General features: G+C 37.8%; 1 protein-coding gene across 2 annotated transcripts in view; it reads left to right on the top strand.

The window, feature by feature from the left end:
* Window positions 1–19,646, top strand: part of EFL1 (elongation factor like GTPase 1) — a 137,500-nt gene that overhangs the window by 24,211 nt on the left and 93,643 nt on the right. For both annotated transcript variants that reach the window (XM_008015636.3, XM_008015637.3), the window contains exons 8-14: window positions 6,143–6,266; window positions 8,005–8,081; window positions 8,796–8,932; window positions 9,573–9,695; window positions 11,857–11,956; window positions 16,913–17,064; window positions 17,311–17,477. In XM_008015636.3, coding sequence (XP_008013827.2) covers window positions 6,143–6,266; window positions 8,005–8,081; window positions 8,796–8,932; window positions 9,573–9,695; window positions 11,857–11,956; window positions 16,913–17,064; window positions 17,311–17,477 — 880 coding nt within the window. The remainder of the gene's footprint in view (window positions 1–6,142; window positions 6,267–8,004; window positions 8,082–8,795; window positions 8,933–9,572; window positions 9,696–11,856; window positions 11,957–16,912; window positions 17,065–17,310; window positions 17,478–19,646) is intronic.

Raw genomic sequence — 19,646 nt, 5'->3', positions numbered from 1 at the left:
ACGCAATCTTGACTCACTGCAACCTCCGCCTCCCAGGTGCAAGTGATTCTCCTGCCTCAACCTCCTGAGTAGCTGGGACTACAGGTGCACGCCACCATTCCCAGCTAATTTTTGTGTTTCTTTTAGTAGAGATGAGGTTTCACCATTTTAGCCAAGCTGGTCTCAAACTCCTGACCTCAGGTGATCCGCCTCGGCCTCCCAAAGTGCTGGGATTACAGGCGTGAGCCACCACTCCCAACCATCAAAGTGAGCAAAGTTTTTAATTTGACCGAAGTGTCCTTTATCATTTTTTCTTTTTATGGATCTTGATTTTAGAGTCAAGTTGAAGAACTCTTTGCCTAGCTCTAGATCCTAAAGATTGTCTCTCATTTTTTTCTAAAAGTTTTAGTTTTACTTTTTACATTTAAGTCTGTGACCCATTTTGAGTTAATTTTTGTATAAAGTGTGAGGCTTGGGTTGAGGTTTTCTTTTGTGGGAGAAGAGGGCCTTTGAATTTCCATTTACTCTAGAACCCTTTGTTGAAAAGGTTATCTCTTCTCCGTTGAATTGCTTTTGTGCCTTTGTCAAAATCCGTTGGGCATACTTGTGTGGGTCTGTTTCTGAGTGTTTTGTTCTGTTCCTTTAATCTATGTGTCTGTCTTTCAACAGTACCACATAATTTTGATTAGTGTAGCTACATTAATAAGTCTTGAAATCAGGTAGATTATTTCTGTCCACATTATTTTTATTTTTCAAAATTACTTTTGCTGTTCAAGGCGTTTGCCTTTCCGTGTAAATTTTATAGTAATCTTACCTATATCTACAAAAACATCTTGCTAGGATTTGAATGGAAATTGCTTGGTAAACCTGTTAATTTGGGGAGAATTTTGACATCTCTGCTGTGTTGAATCTTTTCTATTCCATGCCTCACACTATACCTCTCCATTTATTTAACATTTAAAAAAAATATTTTATGATCATTTTATAGTTTTCAGCATACAAGTGCTGTACATGTTAAGGTAGATTTACACTTAATTTTTCATTTTTCTGAATGATTATAAGTGATATTTTTAATTTTGGTGTTCACACATCTAGTATATAGAAATACGATTAATTTTTATATGTTGATCTTGTATACTGTCACCTTGCTGAACTCACTTGAAGTTCTTTGTAGATATTTTTGAATTTGCTGTGAGACAATCATGTCTGCAAATAGGAATTGTTGTATTTTTTTTCCTTTTCTATCTCCATGCTATTTTCTCTTTTGCTGATTGAATTAGCTAGAATTTCCAGCACTATTTGACTGACAGTGATGAGAATTTCCTTGCCTTGTTCTCGATCTAGGAGGAAAGCATTAAGTCTTTCACCATTAGAAATAATGTTAGGTCTGCAGGCTGTTTTTAGATGTCCTTTATCAAGTTGAGGAAGTCCCCTAATATTTTTCTGAATGTCATTATTATGAATGTGTCCAGTTTTGTCACATACCTTTTCTGTATTGATTAATATATTTGTATGAGTTTTCTTCTTTAGCTTGTTAATATGGTATATTACATTGATTGATGTTTTTGAATATTGAGCCAGTCTTGCATTTCTTTACAGATTTTATATACAATTGATTTTTAACTTTATTCTTGAGTAAATTCAAATGTGTACCACAAATGGATCCCACCTTATTCCTTAGCTCAGTTTATTTCCTGTCAGTTTTTTTTTATCTTCTTAAAGTTATTTATACATAGATGAACAAATATATTTATATCAACTTTTATACCAACGGTAGCAAAAGTTAGTCTGGCTTTAATGAAGATGTACATGTGCAAGATATTGAGTTAGTCACTTTATTTAAATTATTTCACCAAATTCTGACAACACTCCTTTTAAATAGATACTACTATTTATTATCTAAATCTCAAGAACATTGAGTAAATTTTGTTCAGCATCACTCGACTAACAAGAGGCAGGCTGATATTAAGATTAAAGTCTGCCTGACTCTGAATCCTGTCTTTTTTTGACATGGTTCTTCTCTAGTGTCTGCCCTATGGGGTATAAGGATTCTTATTTCTTCTTATTGCCTCTCCCGGATTTGTACATGCTGAGGCCATGTTAACAGTGATATTAGATTTCAGAATGGAGTAGGTAATTGATCACGTTTTTTTAACTATAGCAATTTCTGACTTGTGGAATCAAAAAATCCAAATGTAGTTAAAAGATTATTACTTTGAGAAAAATGTCTGTGGTTTGGATAAGTAATAGTGGGACCATAATGACCTTTACTTTCGTTGTGAGCTTGATATTGCATGTAATTTACGGGAATCATAGAACTAAAACTGATGCAGTAGGAGAAAACAAGAGTTTCTTCATGAAACATGTATCAGTATGACTTAGAATTGGAAAGAAAGAAAGGATCAGGAGCTGACTAGAGTGTAAGGCTTGGAGTAGCCTAACAAATCTCTGGCTTCATTTTTTAAAATATATTTTCCTTTTTACAGGAACTTGTTCTCCAGTTTCCCTTTGACCAGATTTTGTCTTGGGCAGTGTGATATAATATCATAACTTTCTGTTTATAATAAATGATAGATAGATACCTTAGTCCATTTGATGCCCGAAAGGTCATACCAGACTTAAATAAATTGAGGTAATGTGTATATGATAAAAATAGAAATTGTGAACCTGCTGAGAATTTGCACTTTTCATATATGGTTGATGGGTTGTCATTATCACCTTTCTAGGCCTCAGTTTACTTATCTGAAAAAACAAGAATATTGGGCTAAGATGATTTCAAGACTTTCTTCAGATTCATTCACAGTGATTCATTCAGTCGTGTAATAGGGTCAGACCTGTTGATTTCCTGATTTGTGAGCATTCTGGTAGTAAACCACAAGGTGGGAGGCTTGTCCCTTTCTTACAGTGATTTTCATAAGTAATTTAATGTTTTATGCCAATTTTAGTCAATCACACAAATTGGGGGAAGTTTATTGTGGAAGGAAAAGGAATGGGGAGAAAGTTGAATGGAGAGAATAAGGGTAATTTACAGAGCTCTTACTTCTGACATTTTTAGATACTGTCAGCCAATAAATGAATGTTCCCCTGTATTAGACAAGGTCGGATTTAGAGATCGGCTAGTGTCTGTTCTCAACAAGTTGATATGTGAATTTATGGGAAAGCAGTGGTGGAAATGAAAGCACCAGAGACTTTTTCCTTCCCTTTTTCCTCTAAAATGTCAGTGAATTGGCCAAGTTGACAGCTGCGTGTGTCACAAAAGTGGAAAATGAGCACATTTCAGAATTTGCAAGATGGTTCTATAAACTCTCTGCAGTGGGAAAGGATTAAGAAGTGTGACTAGAGGCTGAACCTAGGTCTTCTGCCTAAATCTGTCCTGTTAATTGATGTTAATCTGGGAGAGTCTGCTCTGAAAAGCAGAAACACATTGACTTGGATGGGTAGCAGCAAGAATCTAAGTTCTTGCTTTAGATACATAGAACTGAGTCCCCAAACTTATAGCATAGGGACAGGAGAGAAGAGACAATGAGAAGCCCTTTGTAATAGATTTACTTGTCTTTGTGTAACCGTGTCTTAGAATTCTGTAGTTAACAGTAATCCACTTCGTAGCTTGGAGAGCAAAAGGGTGTGTGGTTCAGTAATTTCATACTTGACTGAGTTGTCATTCATGAAGATAGGCAACGAATAGATCAGTAGTCTTGGAATATAAATCGGTCTGCAGGTCTCTTAGACTCTTGTTTGCAGTTACTCTGTAGAGGAAACGAATTAAAATAGAATTCAAGAATGGAGAAGTGCTAGAAATTGTCAGTGTTTAAAAATTGTAACTGTTCAATGACAAAAATAAATAAAAGCACTAGCAGTAATGGGGAATGGGTTGCTGTTAAGCAAATTTTCTGGTAAGTATGGAATAAAAAGTAATGAAAAGGATAAGAAACAAGATTTTGAAAGATTTATGTACCCATGTGTGTACACGTGTGAATATTTTATGTGGTGGACTAGAAGAGCCTAGCCTAAGCAAATGGGCAAATGTCTTACTATAATTTATGATTTTGATAGGGGTTTTAGAGTGTTTATTTATAAAAATCTTTAAGTTTACCACTTTCAGAATTAAGAGCAGGATATTTATCTGACATCATTATAAAAGATAAAAGAATGTATAATACAGTCTGGGTAACACAACTCAACATTTTTTTTAAAAATCCTGAAAGAATAGAAACCACACTGGAAATCTAACTGATCAAAACAGTTGTACCGATAAATGATTGCCCCAATAAATGTATCAAATCCCCTATTAAGGAGATATTTTTTAGAAAGGAAATTTTATTAAAAAAATAAATCCAGACGTTTACTACGTAAAAGAGATAAACATAACGCGTAATGGACAGAGGCTAAATACCAAAGCTTTAGATCAGATTATGTCAACCAAATGTGAATGAAAAGAGAGAGGTTTGGCAACATTAACAATAAAATAGGATTTATGGTAAATGAATTATGGCATAAGGATCATTTTCGCATAGATAATTGACACATTTACTAGTGAAGAGATTAGCTATCAATTATCAGAACAACAAAGTGCATGAGACAAAAATAGAACTGTAAGTAGAACTCTGCAGGCACATGGTTTAGGGGAGATTTTCACAGGTTAAGTAGACAGGAACATGAACCATATGAATAGAATAATTAAAGTCAGAATGTAAGTGTCAGTTAAAGATATAAAAAAATTGGTTCTATATCAGGTGAAAAAATAATTCAAATTTAAAAGAAAGAAAATGTCACAGGTTTCATGTGTTCATCACTCAGTCATTAGCTCTGGTTTTAACCATCTAAGAAGGACCCAAGTTGCCAATGTGGAGAGCAAGGCTTCAGCTGTATTTGTTGAGGCCCCAGGGAGCATCACTGCTAAAGAATAGGGCTCCCTTCTACAGTTAGGTTGGAGAATGCCTGGGAAGTCAGTCCACAGTGGTTGCCTCCTATTGTTTCCTTCCACATGTAGACCTTGGACCTGCCTGTAGGTCCTGAATTGGATTTGCAAATCTGCATGGCAGGTTGCAGCCTGCCTAGCAAAACTGGGTGTTGATAAATGAAAAGCCGCAGAGATAAGGGTATCCTGACTTAACATCTGGAAGTAAGGCTCTGTGCGCCATTCTGGGTGTGCAGAAACACAGGAAGCCAGGAGGAGGCCTGACTCTTTAGCGATCCACTGGTTAGGCAACAAGGCAGAGCCTGCTTTCTTTTTGAGGCATAGGAACTCTACCAGTGGTTGTCAGCCTTTCACATTGTGTTCATTTGTGGAGGAGTGATTAAAGAGTCACCTGTGAACAAAGATAGTTTTATTTCTTCTTTTCTAATCAGTATACTTTTTATTTCCTTTTCTTGCGTGATTGCATTAGGTTGGGCTTTTCAGTATGGTGTGGGAAAAAACTGGGAATATCCTTTTTTTTTTTTTTTTTTTTCCTGAACAGGCATCTTTTAAGATGCTGGTACTTTGAAAATTCTAATCTCAAACCTTAGATTAAATTAGGTTGTTCTCTAAAGACAAGGCGTTTCTTAGGTCCTTTATCCAGACAACGCAGATGCTATATGTAGCACCCTTAGTTGTTGTTGACTGTCCTCCTGTGATGGGAGGCCATGGTGGTAACTGGTTTCTCTGTGGGCTGATGCAAGTTAAGTCAGTGTGTGTATGTTTATCATTAATCTAGGATAATAAACACCTTGTTTTGGCAGGTTGTGGCTCAAGAGTTTCTTTCATTTGTGAGCAACTGTCACAGCAGTGAGTAGCTGAAATAAAATTTTATGGCCGGCATAGTTGTGACGGGCAGCTGGAGCTTGCATTTTCTTGGCTTTGGCCCTAGTTTTATCTTGTTTTACACATGCAAAATTAAGAAACAAAGCTATAGCATGTATTACAATTCATATTAATGTAGACCTGAACATGGGCTTTGGAGCCAGACTGCTTGGATTTAAAGCCCCACCTCACTTCTTCCCTGCATGATATTTCTGTGCTTCATTACCCTTTTCTGTAAAATGGGGAAGTTCTGTAGGATAGTGGATTAAGTTTAGTAATACACGTGTAAACAAGTTTGAACAGTACCTGTCACAGAAATGTTCAAATGTTACCTATGCTAATCGTTGTTATTAATAACGTGAACATTTGGTCTTCTTTCAGAATTGAGCACTTCGCCAGAATCTACAGTCAAAAAATTGGCATCAAAAAGGAAGTTCTTATGAAAACCTTGTGGGGAGATTACTGTATAAATATGAAGGCTAAAAAGATCATGAAGGGTGATCAGGTAATGTGGTGTATGTCCCTTTTGATTGCTGGTCATGTTCTTGCCCTATGAAAATCTATCCTGTAATATCTTTAATAAATGTAATTCAGCTTTAATTTATGCAGGTGAGTTCATGAGGGAATTTTTACTGTGTATAATTGGGAAAGGCTTACACGTCTCATATACAGGTATTATTCATATAGAGTTCTTAGTCCTTTTAAGTATAGTGAGCAAAGAACTGCTTTTTCTTTTCTTTTCTTTTCTTTTTTTTCAGAAGACCAAAAATCTTAGATCTTGGGCACCTGAAGACACACGTTTTGTGCCGTGCATTTGTTTGTCTCTGTCACCATAAAGCGATGTCTCTTCTAGACATCCCTGTATGGTTCACACTGTCCTAGTCTCAGTTGAAGCCTTATCTCACTGCATGCTGGTCATCGTGCAGTGTAGATCGGGAGAGGTGGATGCTCCCTGAAACCCCTTCTATAGATAGAGGTGGTGTAGGAATGCTGTCATATACCCTCAAAGGATACTTTTCTTGGAGCTTTATTTTTTGATATAAAACCAGGATTTCATAAATTCATTCTCACTGAAAATCATATACATTTCTTTTTAGAAAGTACTCACAAGTATAAAGCCACAGCAAACAAAAAACTCGAAGCCAGCACTGCTAGTAGATGTTTGTAATTTCTTTCATTCTTTTTACATGGATATATACATCCCTCAGTTGAGATTATGCTGTTTATACAATGTAGCTGCCCTTTTGCTTCTGTCATATCATGAACATCTTCCCTTGCCATTAAAAGCTTTTTTATAAACCATATATTTTAAAGGGAATGAATATAGCTAAGAGAGAAAGAGCATGCCTTGAGAGTTGACTCTGTGTTTGAATTTTGGCTCCACCACTTACTGGCTCTATGACTTTTGTCTCAGTTATTTCATATGTAAAATTAAGATAATAGCACTTATCTCATAGGATAGTTATGATGATTATATGAAATAATTCAGTAAGCATTCTGTTATTTTATTTTGTGAGACCACTATGATATATGTAATCATTCTCTTAAGATTGGACATAGTTTTTTTTCAAATGTTTTGATATTGTACGATAGATATCTTTGTGGATAAGTTTTATGTCTTCATGATGCTTTTTTTTTTAAACTGAGCATTCTAAGCCAATGACTTTTAACTTCTTAATACTGTTGCCCGTAGTTCTTCAGAAAGGAGGTATCAATTTATTAATATATCCCACTTCATGTATATGGGAGAGTATACCCCTCGAGGTGCTCTTGCTGGTAACTTTTTGCGTAGTTTGGTAAGAGAAATGATGAGTTTTTTGGGTTTTCAAAATTTTCCTATCCTTGTGAACTTTTAGAAATATGTTTAAGAATGCTTTATGTTTCTTCTAACATAATTTTAGACTGAAGTCCATGGAAAGAGCCTGCACGTGCAGAGTGAAGTTTTAGCTCTTGGTTTGGGTGCTGTGTGTATTTGTTTGATGGCAGCCATGGTAATATGACCCACGAATGGTCATGTCACTTGTAAAGTCTATGGTTCCCAGAGGAAAGAACAATGGATTATTATTAATTGTGGATTGTTGGCTGTTTAAGTGCATTCTTATAACTACTTTCATCTACTTTATTTTTGAATAATTATTTTCAAGTAGAAATGAAACACATTGAGAATAAAAGCATGTCAAGAAGGAATATATAAATGCCTATTAAATGTTCAGGAACTTAAGCCCGTATATTCTTTTGTACAGGCCAAAGGAAAGAAACCTTTATTTGTACAGCTGATCCTGGAAAATATATGGAGTTTGTATGATGCTGTCTTGAAAAAGTAAGACTGTTATGACATTGTTTACTTTTAGGCATCTTTAGGCAGTATAATTTGTCTCACTTTCCAGTTTGATGAGTCATACTTCAGAAAGCTGAGATGGACTGAGAAAGTGAACAGAGCTTCTACAGATGAGTTGATTACAGGGCTTAGAAGCAATTTAAAGAAGTCTGTGTAACCCAGCTAAAGGGTGATGTTGAAGGGACAGGATAGCAATATTTTATAGAGTGCTGAGGTGAAGAGATAAAAGGATAGAAAGAAACATTGGGTCTTTTTTTATGCAAACCCAGGTTTAAAAAATAGTTATTAAAGTAGAAAAGGTGCTTGATAGCTAGGATCATTAATGGGGAAGTGGGGAAATAACTTTTCTGGTATAAGTTTGCTTTAGTAAATTTTCTTTCTGGGTTATTCCTGTGGTGGAATAATGACTTATTAGTACTTATTTGTAAGACTGCTTTACCACTTGATATAGTCTGCTTGAGGAGATTGGGGAGAAGTACTTCCTGGGAAGTCTTAAAGAAGGATTCACTTGAAAGTGTAAGAGTAGAAGTTGAGGAGGCTTTTTCTGTGGCAGGATTCCCTTCAATCATTTTTAACTTTTTTTGAAAAAGTAACACATTAGGATAAAAATATGCCATAATGTTGGGTTCCTTTTCCCCACTGCCTGTTTTTATGTGCATATGACATTTCCACCCTCCAATCTTGTGTTTACTATAGGGACAAAGACAAAATTGATAAAATAGTGACTTCTTTAGGATTAAAAATTGGAGCCCGGGAGGCACGACATTCAGACCCTAAAGTTCAGATCAACGCCATTTGCAGTCAGTGGCTACCCATATCCCATGCTGTTCTTGGTATCCTTTATTCTAATGGTTTTTAATGAAATAGTTTTGATAAAGCAAGAAAAAACAATGCGTTATGGCAACCAGGAAATTCTCTGGAAATAACATTCAATCCAAAATAAGTCTTCTCTGCTTATTTGGTGTTCTACCATGAAACTGTATTAAATACTTTAATAATTAATACACTAATACTAATTTATGTTAACATTACTAATAGTGAACTTCTTTAAGAAAACAATTCTTTTTGTGTTTATTTAGTAAACTGTAAAAATAAAAATGTTTACACTAAGATTTAAATAAGATGTTTGTGTTAGATAACTGTTTCATTTCAAGGTCACCGATAGCCAACCTGCTAAGCTCTGTTCTCATTTGTTCCATGGGTAACCTGCTAAGCTCTGTTCTCATTTGTTCCATGGGTCTCAGTGTTAAAGTATCTGTCATGAGGATCCTTTCTGAGCTTTTAGGAGTTTGTGAACTCCCTGAAATCGTGTGCATGTTTTGAGATGTGATGCATAAAGCAGTGTTGCCATATAGCACAGGCATTTTCTGTATGGACAGACTTTGTTACCTCAATATTTAGAGCATACAGTGAATCTTCGCCTTGGTGGGAGGCACTGGCTCAAGGTTTTGAGTCCTTAACAACAGACTTCAGCGATGGTGTGTCAGAAACTTCCTAGTCCCCTTGATATTACAGCCGAGAGAGTGGAGAGACTGATGTGCACAGGATCACAAACCTTTGACTCTCTTCCACCAGAAACTCAAGCACTGAAAGCAGGTAAGGAAAGATGGACCTGTTGGAATATACCATGTCATTGACTGTCCTCTATCCAGGCTGCTCTAGACCAATTTGCTGAATGCTAGTTTGCTAAATGGCCAATTTGCCAAATGTCCACTTCCACAGATGAACAGTTTCACAAAGGACCATTTCACCAGTTTTGCCTCCTACCCCCACCCCAAAGGTTTTCTTGTTACAGCCATTTTGCTCAGCCAGTACGATGAGAGACCAGCGACTTCCTGTACACATGCTCCTCATGAGAAAAGAAGCTCCCATTCTGGACTTTGAAGGTTCCATGAAATTTGTCTCTATGTATTTTCTTTTCTCTAATTCTTTTCCTCCAGTTCTATTGCTTTTGTAACCCTGCCCCCAAACCACTACACTGTTGTTCTTGGCATCACTATTGACTTTTGGTTCATTAAATCTCATGACCAGTTTTCAGTCTTCATAGGACTAGATCTTCCCCTCGCATTTGATGAGGTGATCACTCCTCCTTGAAACAATTTCTTCCCTTGACTTCTAGGCTTCCATTGCTTCCATTCCCTTGTTTCTGCTTTTCTTCCTGTCTCCCTGGCTGCTTATACTTAATAAGGTCTTTTTGTGATTCCTCCCCATCTCCCTGGCTTTTTAACTTTGGGGTGCCCCAAGTAAGGTTCAAGTCTTTGATCCTCATCTATTTTACCTGCAGTCCCTCTTTTGATAATCTCATCCAATCTCAAGACTTTAAATGACAACTACATACTCATAATTCACATAATTGTGTATCTTCAGAGCATGTCTGTTTTCTGGACTCTGGACTGATATCTAGAACTCCCCCTATACTGTGTTTTCTAAGAAACATCTCAACTGAACATATCCCAAACTGGACTTTTTATCTTATCCCCAAGCCTGCTCACCTAGTCATTCCCATCTCAGGGGGACCTCAATCTTTTCATTTACTCAGTCCAAAAACCTTGGAGTCATCAATGGCCCTTATATTTATCTCACAGTCCAACATGCAGTCCATCATCCTGTTTATTCTTCCTTTGAAATACGGAATTCAGCTATTTCCCAATGTTTTCACTTCCTGGCCAACATGGTGAAACCTTGTCTCTACTAAAAATACAAAAATTAGCTGGGCGTGGTGGTACACGCTTGTAGTCCCTGGTACTTGGGAGGCTGAGGCAGGAGAACCACTTGAACCTGGGAGGCGAAGGTTGCAGTGAGCCCAGATAATGCCACTGCACTCCAGCCTGGGTGACAGAACGAGACTCCGTCTGAGAAAACAAACAACAACAACAACAAAACGACTAGTATCCCTGCTTTTGCTCTTGATTCCTGTTAGTGTTTTCTCAATATTGCAGACAAAACAGAGTGATCCTCTTAAGATAAAAGTCAGGGCATGTCATTCTGTTCCTCAAAAAAGCTTCCACTGGCAAGACTTCTGATACATGTTTGATTCTTACTTCCTCTGGCTTTCTTTTTCCTTCTTTAAATTTTACTATTGAATTCTTTGTATACAAATTATTTTAACGTGAGGTGATGGAGTTGTTTTAAAAAATTCATTAATCAATGTTTTTTTACTTCCAATATAGGTTAAGGAAAATGTTCATATGTTAATACGTAATTGCGTTAAAATTTGTATATTTAAGGAGAATTGGTATCTTAATAATATTGAATCTTAATTTATTTCTAAGAATTTGTTAATATCATAATACAGTATTTTTTTCCATTTTATTTTCTAACTTGTTATTGTGGGGGATTGGAAAAGCTATTGATTTTTATATATCTTGTTAACAAGCTACCTTGATTGTTGGCCTTTGGTACCATTCCTCAATTCTATTTTTTCTATACTTGATACAGTGAAAAATGTATTAGTGCTTATAGTAGGTGTTTAACCTCATTGCATAGCTTTAACTTTCATATGGGATCCCTCACCCCATCAAATTTGCTTGCTTTTCCTTCCTTATTTCTGCCAATTCTGTTTGCTTTTGCTCTGCTATTCTTTCCTAGCAATCTTACCCTTTTCTAATTAAAATTCTTATCATAGTTGGAAAAAGTTATGGACTTCTGATGCATTTAGATAATGCGATGTTCTAAACATTTTAATTGTTTTCCAGAAAAATATGTGTTTTTTTAATAATGGGAAAAATAGTGACATTTTTACTTCCTATTTGTTTAGCTTTTATGAAATGTGGAAGTGAGGAGACTGCTCCAGTTATCATATTTGTTTCCAAAATGTTTGCAGTTGATGCTAAGGCCTTGCCTCAGAATAAGCCAAGGTAAGGGAAGTGGGAAAGTTGGGCTGGGCTAGGAATATAGTATATGTTTGGTAGGATGTAGTTGGGGTGTGGATGGGGCTGGAGCACAGATAATGCTTTTCCTCCTCAACCCAGAATTCATTTCAAGCCAACCCCCAGGGTAACATACAATTTGTACAGTAATATATCCTTTTGTGATACCTCTGTAGGAGAAAGCTGTTGAAAGCAGCTCTGGGATTTTGAATTGAAGTGATGTAAGTTTGAAGAGTGGCGTTAGTAGCAGTAGCAACAGTTAACTTTTGTTGAACATGTTAGGCAAGTTCTAATCTAAGCCTCCTGCCTTGTCTCATCTAATTCTGTCTACCTCAGTAGAGATTATGAATGTATGAGTATCTCTGCTTCCCCGTGTGTATTATGTGTGCCCGGGTGTGGTGGGTGTAGGAGAGGGATATTTCTCAAGTTCCAGAGTCTTGGGGAATCTGTCTCTTCTACATTTCCTGTTTTTTATGTGAGTTCCCCTCCTTCTGTCTCTGCTGCTTTCCCTACAAGTTTAGATTCTGATCATGTCTTGTGGATATTGTTGCAGCAACCTCCTAGCTGGTTCTCCTGCCCCATCTTTAGTTCCACCGATGCACTTGCCTTTCTTCCTTTAGAGTGATCTTTATAAAACTCAGCTATGAAGATATGTCTCTTGCTCAAAACCCTTGATGTTTCTCACTGCTTTGAGCAGTTTTGATTCAAGTGTGAAGTGTTGGTGATGATTTCAGTGGTACTTAGGGAAACAAGTTTTAGTTTACTTAGTTGGCATATTTATTTTAATGTTTATTTGTGTATATTGCCTGTGGATGTCAAGTGATAAAGCCTTTACTGTGATGAGATTTTAAAGTTTTATTGAGTTCAAAATGTTTGTGCATTTAAATAAGCATTAAATAAATAATATGCAGATATAGCAGAAATCATGAAAATAATATGTGAGTGACTGAAGGTCAGATCATCAGCCTGTGAAATAAACTTGAGCTGTCAGTGGCATTTCAGACCCACCGTGACCTGACCCCAAAACATGTTTTGACTAGATTTTTATTTCTGTTTCTCTAATATACTAGTGTCTGAACAAACGTCATATCTTTACTTGTGCTGTTCCTCCATCTGAGAAGGCATCTTTTCTTCTGATAAAATTCTGTTTGTCCTTCAGCAGAAAGGTTATGCATTGTTTTTTAGTACTTCCCTAGTCATTTGGACATAGGTGTATTCAATAATTTTTGCCCTGGGGATAAGTAAAACAATAGATGGGTGAGTAAATGAAGAATGAATGAGTGGATATCTGAATGGGGGAATGAACAGGTCAGTGAATGGGTGAATGAATGGCTAAATGAGTAAGTAAATGAGTGAATAATGGAACGAATGAATGCCCAATTATGTATCTAGGCTACTCCCAGATAATATTTCAGTGCTACATGTAGTAGCAATTTCTTGTGCTAACAATTTTAGGATACTGAATGTTTTTTGGCCATTGGGAGTATCTGAGAGATTCCAGTAGAATCATAGGGAATATCAGAGAATTGGAAAATTTGCTGTTAAGATTTGAAATACATGTATTTATATCATTTAAAATTCCTACCTCTACCTATCCTTCATTTCTTGCTGATGAATAATAGTATTATTATGCCTCTACTATTAATTACATTTTCTGTAAACATTTTTCTTAATAATTCATATGTTTTTCTGATTTTTAGTATATTTCTGATAGTGCAATCCATTCTATTCCATTCCATGAAGCTGTTTTATTGATTTTATTTTTGTCATTTGTTTTTTAACCAGTATATCAGGTTCAACAATTGTTACGTAATAATACAGTGTTTTCAGGTATACCTGGGTAAGGTCATCACCATTACTTTGTTCTTTTCCATCTTCTAGCTGATAGTTTTTTTCATTTAAGTTTTATTTTTTAAATTTAGGAAAATGTACCTTGGGAAGTTGGTTTGATAGCGTTTTCATCTCCATTGTACTAGATACCCAAGCCAGGAATAACAGAGTATTATTTTCCTTTCGTATAGAGTACAATGTATTAGTGATATGCACCAGGGAGAAAAGTAAGGCAGGAAATGAGATTCGGCATCCGCAAAGCCTAAAAATTTTTCCCTAACTTACTGAAGACACTGACGTTTACTCACTGCTCAACAGTGCCACTTTGGGTGTAAATGAAGTGTGGGACTGTTACAGGACTTTATCCTTTGTTCTTGTGTTCTTGCCTCTTTTCTTTGCTTCTTCAAATTCACCTTTCAACATGACATTTGAACCTTCAGTCAACATTCTCACCTCTGGTCTCCTTCATCTCAGTATTAGTGACTATTGTCCCTTCAAGAAGTCCATGGTTAGTTTATAGCCTAAATAACTTCCCAGTCACAGCTGTTTCCTCACTAGTAGGGCCCCATTTTCTTGTAATTACATTTCTTTTTGTTCTCAGCAGATGCTGGATACACAGTGGGTACTTTTTACACATCCTTACTGATTACTATCTGCTTTGTTCCCCTCTACCATCATTCCCAGTGCCCACAGCAGTGCGTGGCACACAGTAGTTGTTAACTGGATGGATGGATAGAAACATAGACAGCAAGCATCTATACAGTTGATGCTTACTTAATGACCGTACATGCTGATTATTCCAGATCACTTCATGAACTTGGGCACATGAGGATTTAATCTGCAAGGTGAACAAATACACTTCCTTTTTCACTAAAACTAAAGTGAAATCACATTTATGTAAGATGACGATTTTATCATCTTTAATTCCTCCTGAAGGAAAGACATAACCTGGTGATAATGAGCATAGACCTTAGAGCCATACAGATCTGGATTTGAATGATGGCTCCTCCATTTAAAATCTGTGTGACTTTGGGTCGAGTTACTGAAGTTTTCAAAGTCTCCCTTTTCTTGTATGTAAAATAGGAATATGATATCTATTTCATTGAATGGTTGTGATAAATTATGTGCTATAATATATGTAAAGTGATTAACACAGTCTCTGGATCATAATGATAAACCCATTGGAAGAGACCATTTCTCTGTAGATACTAGCAGATACCTCTGGTATTTTTTCCATTCTACTCTAACAATAAAAATGTGTTCTGCATTTGTATTTTAATTCACATTTTTCAGATATTCTTATGAGTTTTTAGCAAAAGTCTAGAAACAAGGAAAGTTGTCTAAGGATTGGTTGAAGGAACAGCTAGAGTGCTCAGCCTGGGGAAAAGAAGGGAGGCAGGGAAGGCATGAATGCAGGTGATTCAAAGGAAAGGGGAGGGAAGTAGGTTTGTTAGATGTTGCTCCAGAGGAGAGAACTGCGGCCATAGCTAGAAATTGCGAGGAAGCAGAGTTCATTCTGTATTTGAAAGTTCTGACATTTAGAGCTTCCTGTAATGAGGAGCTTGTCTCTTGCAGTGGTAGTGTGGCCCCTTAGTGCCAGCAGTTTTGATTGCCTAATGAGGCACCTGACCAAGCCAGGCTCAAGGATTGTTTCTCATGTTTTTGTATTCTATTGCACAGCCCAGTGACCTGCAGCAGAGTGGGTGTGAGTGGAAGGGCCTGCTCTTGGAACTAAACCATTGATTTTGAGGGACAGGTGCTAAGGAAGGCAGAAGTAGTTCTAGTCCTGGACACTGGGACTAGAGAAGTCTTGTCTAGCAGGAAGATATCTGAAGAGTATAGCAGTGGACAGTCAACAATTTAAGCAGTCACCTTCCAGGTTAGCTTACATGAACTAGAAAGGTAGAAGGAGTTAGGCCACTTTGAATCAGGAGCCCTACCTGTATGTGGCCATTTGGAAGGCAAGTAGGCAGAATGGCTACCTGCATGGCTTCCATGGCTTACAGAGAGGGGAGGGGAATATGGCATGGCAAGATGGGGATGAAGGTTATCAGTTAGGTGTGAAGTCTGAGCTTGGGAAATAAAGCAGGAATCATAATGTAAAAGGTGAAGGACAACATGGGAGAGAGGCACAAAGTGTTGGGACCAGGAAGAGTTGTCCAGCTTCCAGAGCTGGAGCATAAAGTTAGGACCATAGGATTAGCCTGAGTGCTTTGATGCTCAGTCCCAGAGTATCAGGAGGCTAAAGATGCTGTTATTCTATCAGCCTTAGGACATGGATTGGTCTTGTTCATGTGCTGGGGTTGAGCGTGCAGGTAGGTTCATCAGGACCCCTACATGGGAAGGGAGCCAAGTCCTAGGAAACAGTCTACCTGCCTGGTTTCTACCTTCCAAACCCAAACTCCCAAACAGAATTTGTGTTCGACTTAGTGCTCCCCTTTTGTCAACAACTTTTTGGTATTAAAACTCTGAATGCCTTCTCTATATCCTGACAGACATGAGGGTAATTCTTCAGGAAAAATAGCTTAATTACCTTCTCCACGCCCTCTCATTCTCATCCCCAGGGAAAACCACATATACACACCCACACCCTGCCTTTTCGGTGGTGGTACTTCTTGGGTCTAACACAGTGGCTGATATTTCAGTTTGACCTTCTAGTCCTGATGAATTGCCAGTACCTTGCCTGACCTTGAACCTTTCCTCTTGAACCCCGGTTATTGAGGCCTTATGCTTGTTTCCCTGCCAGGGTTGTTCCAAACCCTGATATCTGTCACTCTTTCCCTTCCTTCTTCCCGTTCTTTGCCTTTTCCAGAAGGAATATAGGCATCTGAGAAAGGTTCCATACTATTGTACATTGCTTCAGATAGGGACTTGGGCTCTTGCATGTCAGTTCATAAGCTCAGAATAGTTGGGACACAGCATTATTAGAGAGAAGCTGATAGGCCCTCTCCTGTAGCTACAGACAGGGAGAGGACTTGGAGAGAACTGCCTGGAATGGAGCTGGGACCAATCTTCATCTTACCCAGCCATATCAATACTTGCTGTTTCCCTGCTTGACTAAACTGAGAGATGCTTGATGTTGCCAGATGATAACATATTTGTGATATCCTGTAGGCCTCTCACTCAAGAAGAAATTGCTCAGAGACATGAGCGTGCAAGACAAAGGCATGCAGAGAAGCTTGCAGCAGCACAGGGACAGGCACCCTTGGAGCCCACCCAAGATGGCAGTGCCCTTGAAACATGTCCAAAAGGAAAGGAGCCAAGAGGTATAACTTTCCTAAGTAGGCTCTGTTGCAAAGTGTTTGCCTTTTTGCTTAACTTGGGACACTCATCCTTTAGTTCTTGAGCTTTTTCAGCTTTAATCATCGTTTTTATCAATATTCTTTCCATTCTTAGTGTTTTGGTTTTGTTTTTTTTCTGAAACTGGACCAAACATATCATATTCATGTTTCCAGACAGTTCTTGAATTAAGAGGGCATTCTTGGCACTAATTATCTTTTTGTTTCTGGCAGGTGACGAGCAACAGGTGGAAAGTATGACCTCTAAACCTGTGCTCCAGGAAGAAGACAACCAAGAGTCTTTTATTGCATTTGCTCGAGTGTTCAGTGGTGTGGCTCGAAGAGGAAAGAAAATTTTCGTCTTGGGGCCCAAATACAGTCCTCTTGAGTTTTTACGAAGGGTAAGAATTGAAAGTAAACTATTTAGATATTGTTTCTCAAGGGTCTGATATCTTTTCACATTTTGTTGGGACTGGCGATGATCTTATTGGTAGATTTATTTTGTCTCTGGAAAGGCACACTTGAGTGACTGTGTATCTCCGTTTGTGTTGCTTTGATAACGTTTGTCATGTATGTCTCAGTAGCATTAAGGAAACCAAATCAGTGTGTGGACCAAATTTTCAGGCCTTATTTAATTATAAGGCTTTTCTCTTCTAGGCAAGAATCACCTTGTGGTTAGAGAAAAGGACTGATAAGAGCAGATGTCATGCTGGAGCCAGGGCAATGGCGAATCTTTGAGAAATAGGAAGATCCAAAAACTAGCTGGCTCAAGCCAAAGGTTGGGCCGTGAGCAGGGGATAGGCAGGAGTTGCATGGCACACTGACCCTGAGTCTGGTCAGGAGGGTCTGTAAGTAGGTGAACAGGCAGCATCTAAAAATGCCTGAGCCAAGGGGCAAACAGAGATCACAGGCTAGAGATGTCTCAGAACATTTTTGGAAGTAAGCAAGATATATACATTGTAATTATATCATAATTAAATAATAGAGGTCATAGGATGAAGGCAGTGCCAGAGGTCCAAGTAGCCAGTCTGGATCAGCACAAAGCAGTAAGCTAGGAAATTGTCAGCTGGCACCGTGGAGCATCATGAGCAGAGAAACACATGCTCCTCTCTGTCCAGGAAGCAGCCTGTCTGTAGATAAACCAGGGAAGCTTTGGTACTTGGCTACAAGTGAGAGAGAAGGAGGTAGCAGTTGAAGAAAATCTGTCATCGGTTTTTCTTTGCCTTAAATGCTTATTCCATGAGTTTTAGCAGTTTAATCCTTGGAGAGTGCAGTGCTGCATGGCAGTTAAGCAGTCCTTGTTGAGCATATTCTGATTTAGCAAGAAAGATCACAGCACTTAGTGTGTATAGGGTTATATTTTATGGGAGTCTGAAAGTGAGAATATATATAAAAACTTATCTGTGATTATCTTGGCTTGGACGTAATTGATTGCTGTTTATCAGTAAGGGTCAAGTATCAGTTAATTTTTTTCTTTTTTTGTGAAGGTAAATGAGCAAGAAATTTGTATTTAGTGAAACATTGATTTATTTGGCATTACAAATTCCGTGAACAATCCAGTTGATCTCTGCATAGTGTTTCTTTGCTACAGGTTGAAATCAGTTGCTTATGTGTCTCATGTCTTAAGCAGGAATGATACAATACATTGACAGCTCAAATAGCTTCTTATTTCAGTAATCAGAGCACCATGAAACCTAATTCTAACTGCTTAAAAAAGAAACCTGAAATATTTCAGACCTACCCTCAAAGTAACCCCTACCCAGAATTTGTGTTCATCCTTTGTGTTAGTTTTCTGTTACTGCATATTACAGATTACAGCACATTTAGCAGCTTGAAACATTACACATTTTACCATCTCACAGTTTCTGTGGGTTAGAAAACCACACATGGCTTAGCCACATCTTCTCCTTAGGGTCTCACAAAGCCGTGACCAGAATGTTGGCCAGGGTGCATTCTCATCTGGAGGACTGACTGATGAAGAACCTGCTTCCAAGCTCACTAAAGGTTGTTGTCAGAATTCATATATTTGCACCTGTAGAACTGAGAGTCCCAGATTTTTTCTGGCCTTTGGCTGCCCTCAGCTCCTAGAGGCCACCTTCAGTTTCTTGTCATGTGGACCTTCCCAACTTGGAGGCTTACTTCATCAAGCCGTATAAGAGACTAGGAGTCTTCTAGCAAGACAGAGTCCTGTATGATGGTATAGAATCACAGTGTGACATCTCATCACCTTTGCCATATTCTGTTTTTTAGAAGAAGCACGTCACAGGTCCCACTCACACTCGGGAAGGAGGCTTCAAAACAAAGGTGTGAACATCGGACAGCAGGCATCATGGGAGGGGCACCTTTCGTCTGTCTGCCACAGACTTCTCTTACTTTTCTTTATAGTTTTACAACCTGAGTGTGCGTTTTTTCTAAAGAGTATTGTCACATTTGCATGCTTTTGAAACTTTGTATAAATGGAATTTTACTGTAACTATTCTACAACTTGCCTTTTTTTTTTTTTTTAACTTAACATTGTGAATTTAATCTATGTTAATGCCTACTCCCATAATTCGTTTATTGTTCAGTGT

Source organism: Chlorocebus sabaeus, chromosome 26 (genome assembly GCF_047675955.1).
Source record: "Chlorocebus sabaeus isolate Y175 chromosome 26, mChlSab1.0.hap1, whole genome shotgun sequence".
Lineage (NCBI taxonomy): Eukaryota > Metazoa > Chordata > Mammalia > Primates > Cercopithecidae > Chlorocebus > Chlorocebus sabaeus.
This window is presented reverse-complemented; position numbering and strand designations above follow the sequence as displayed.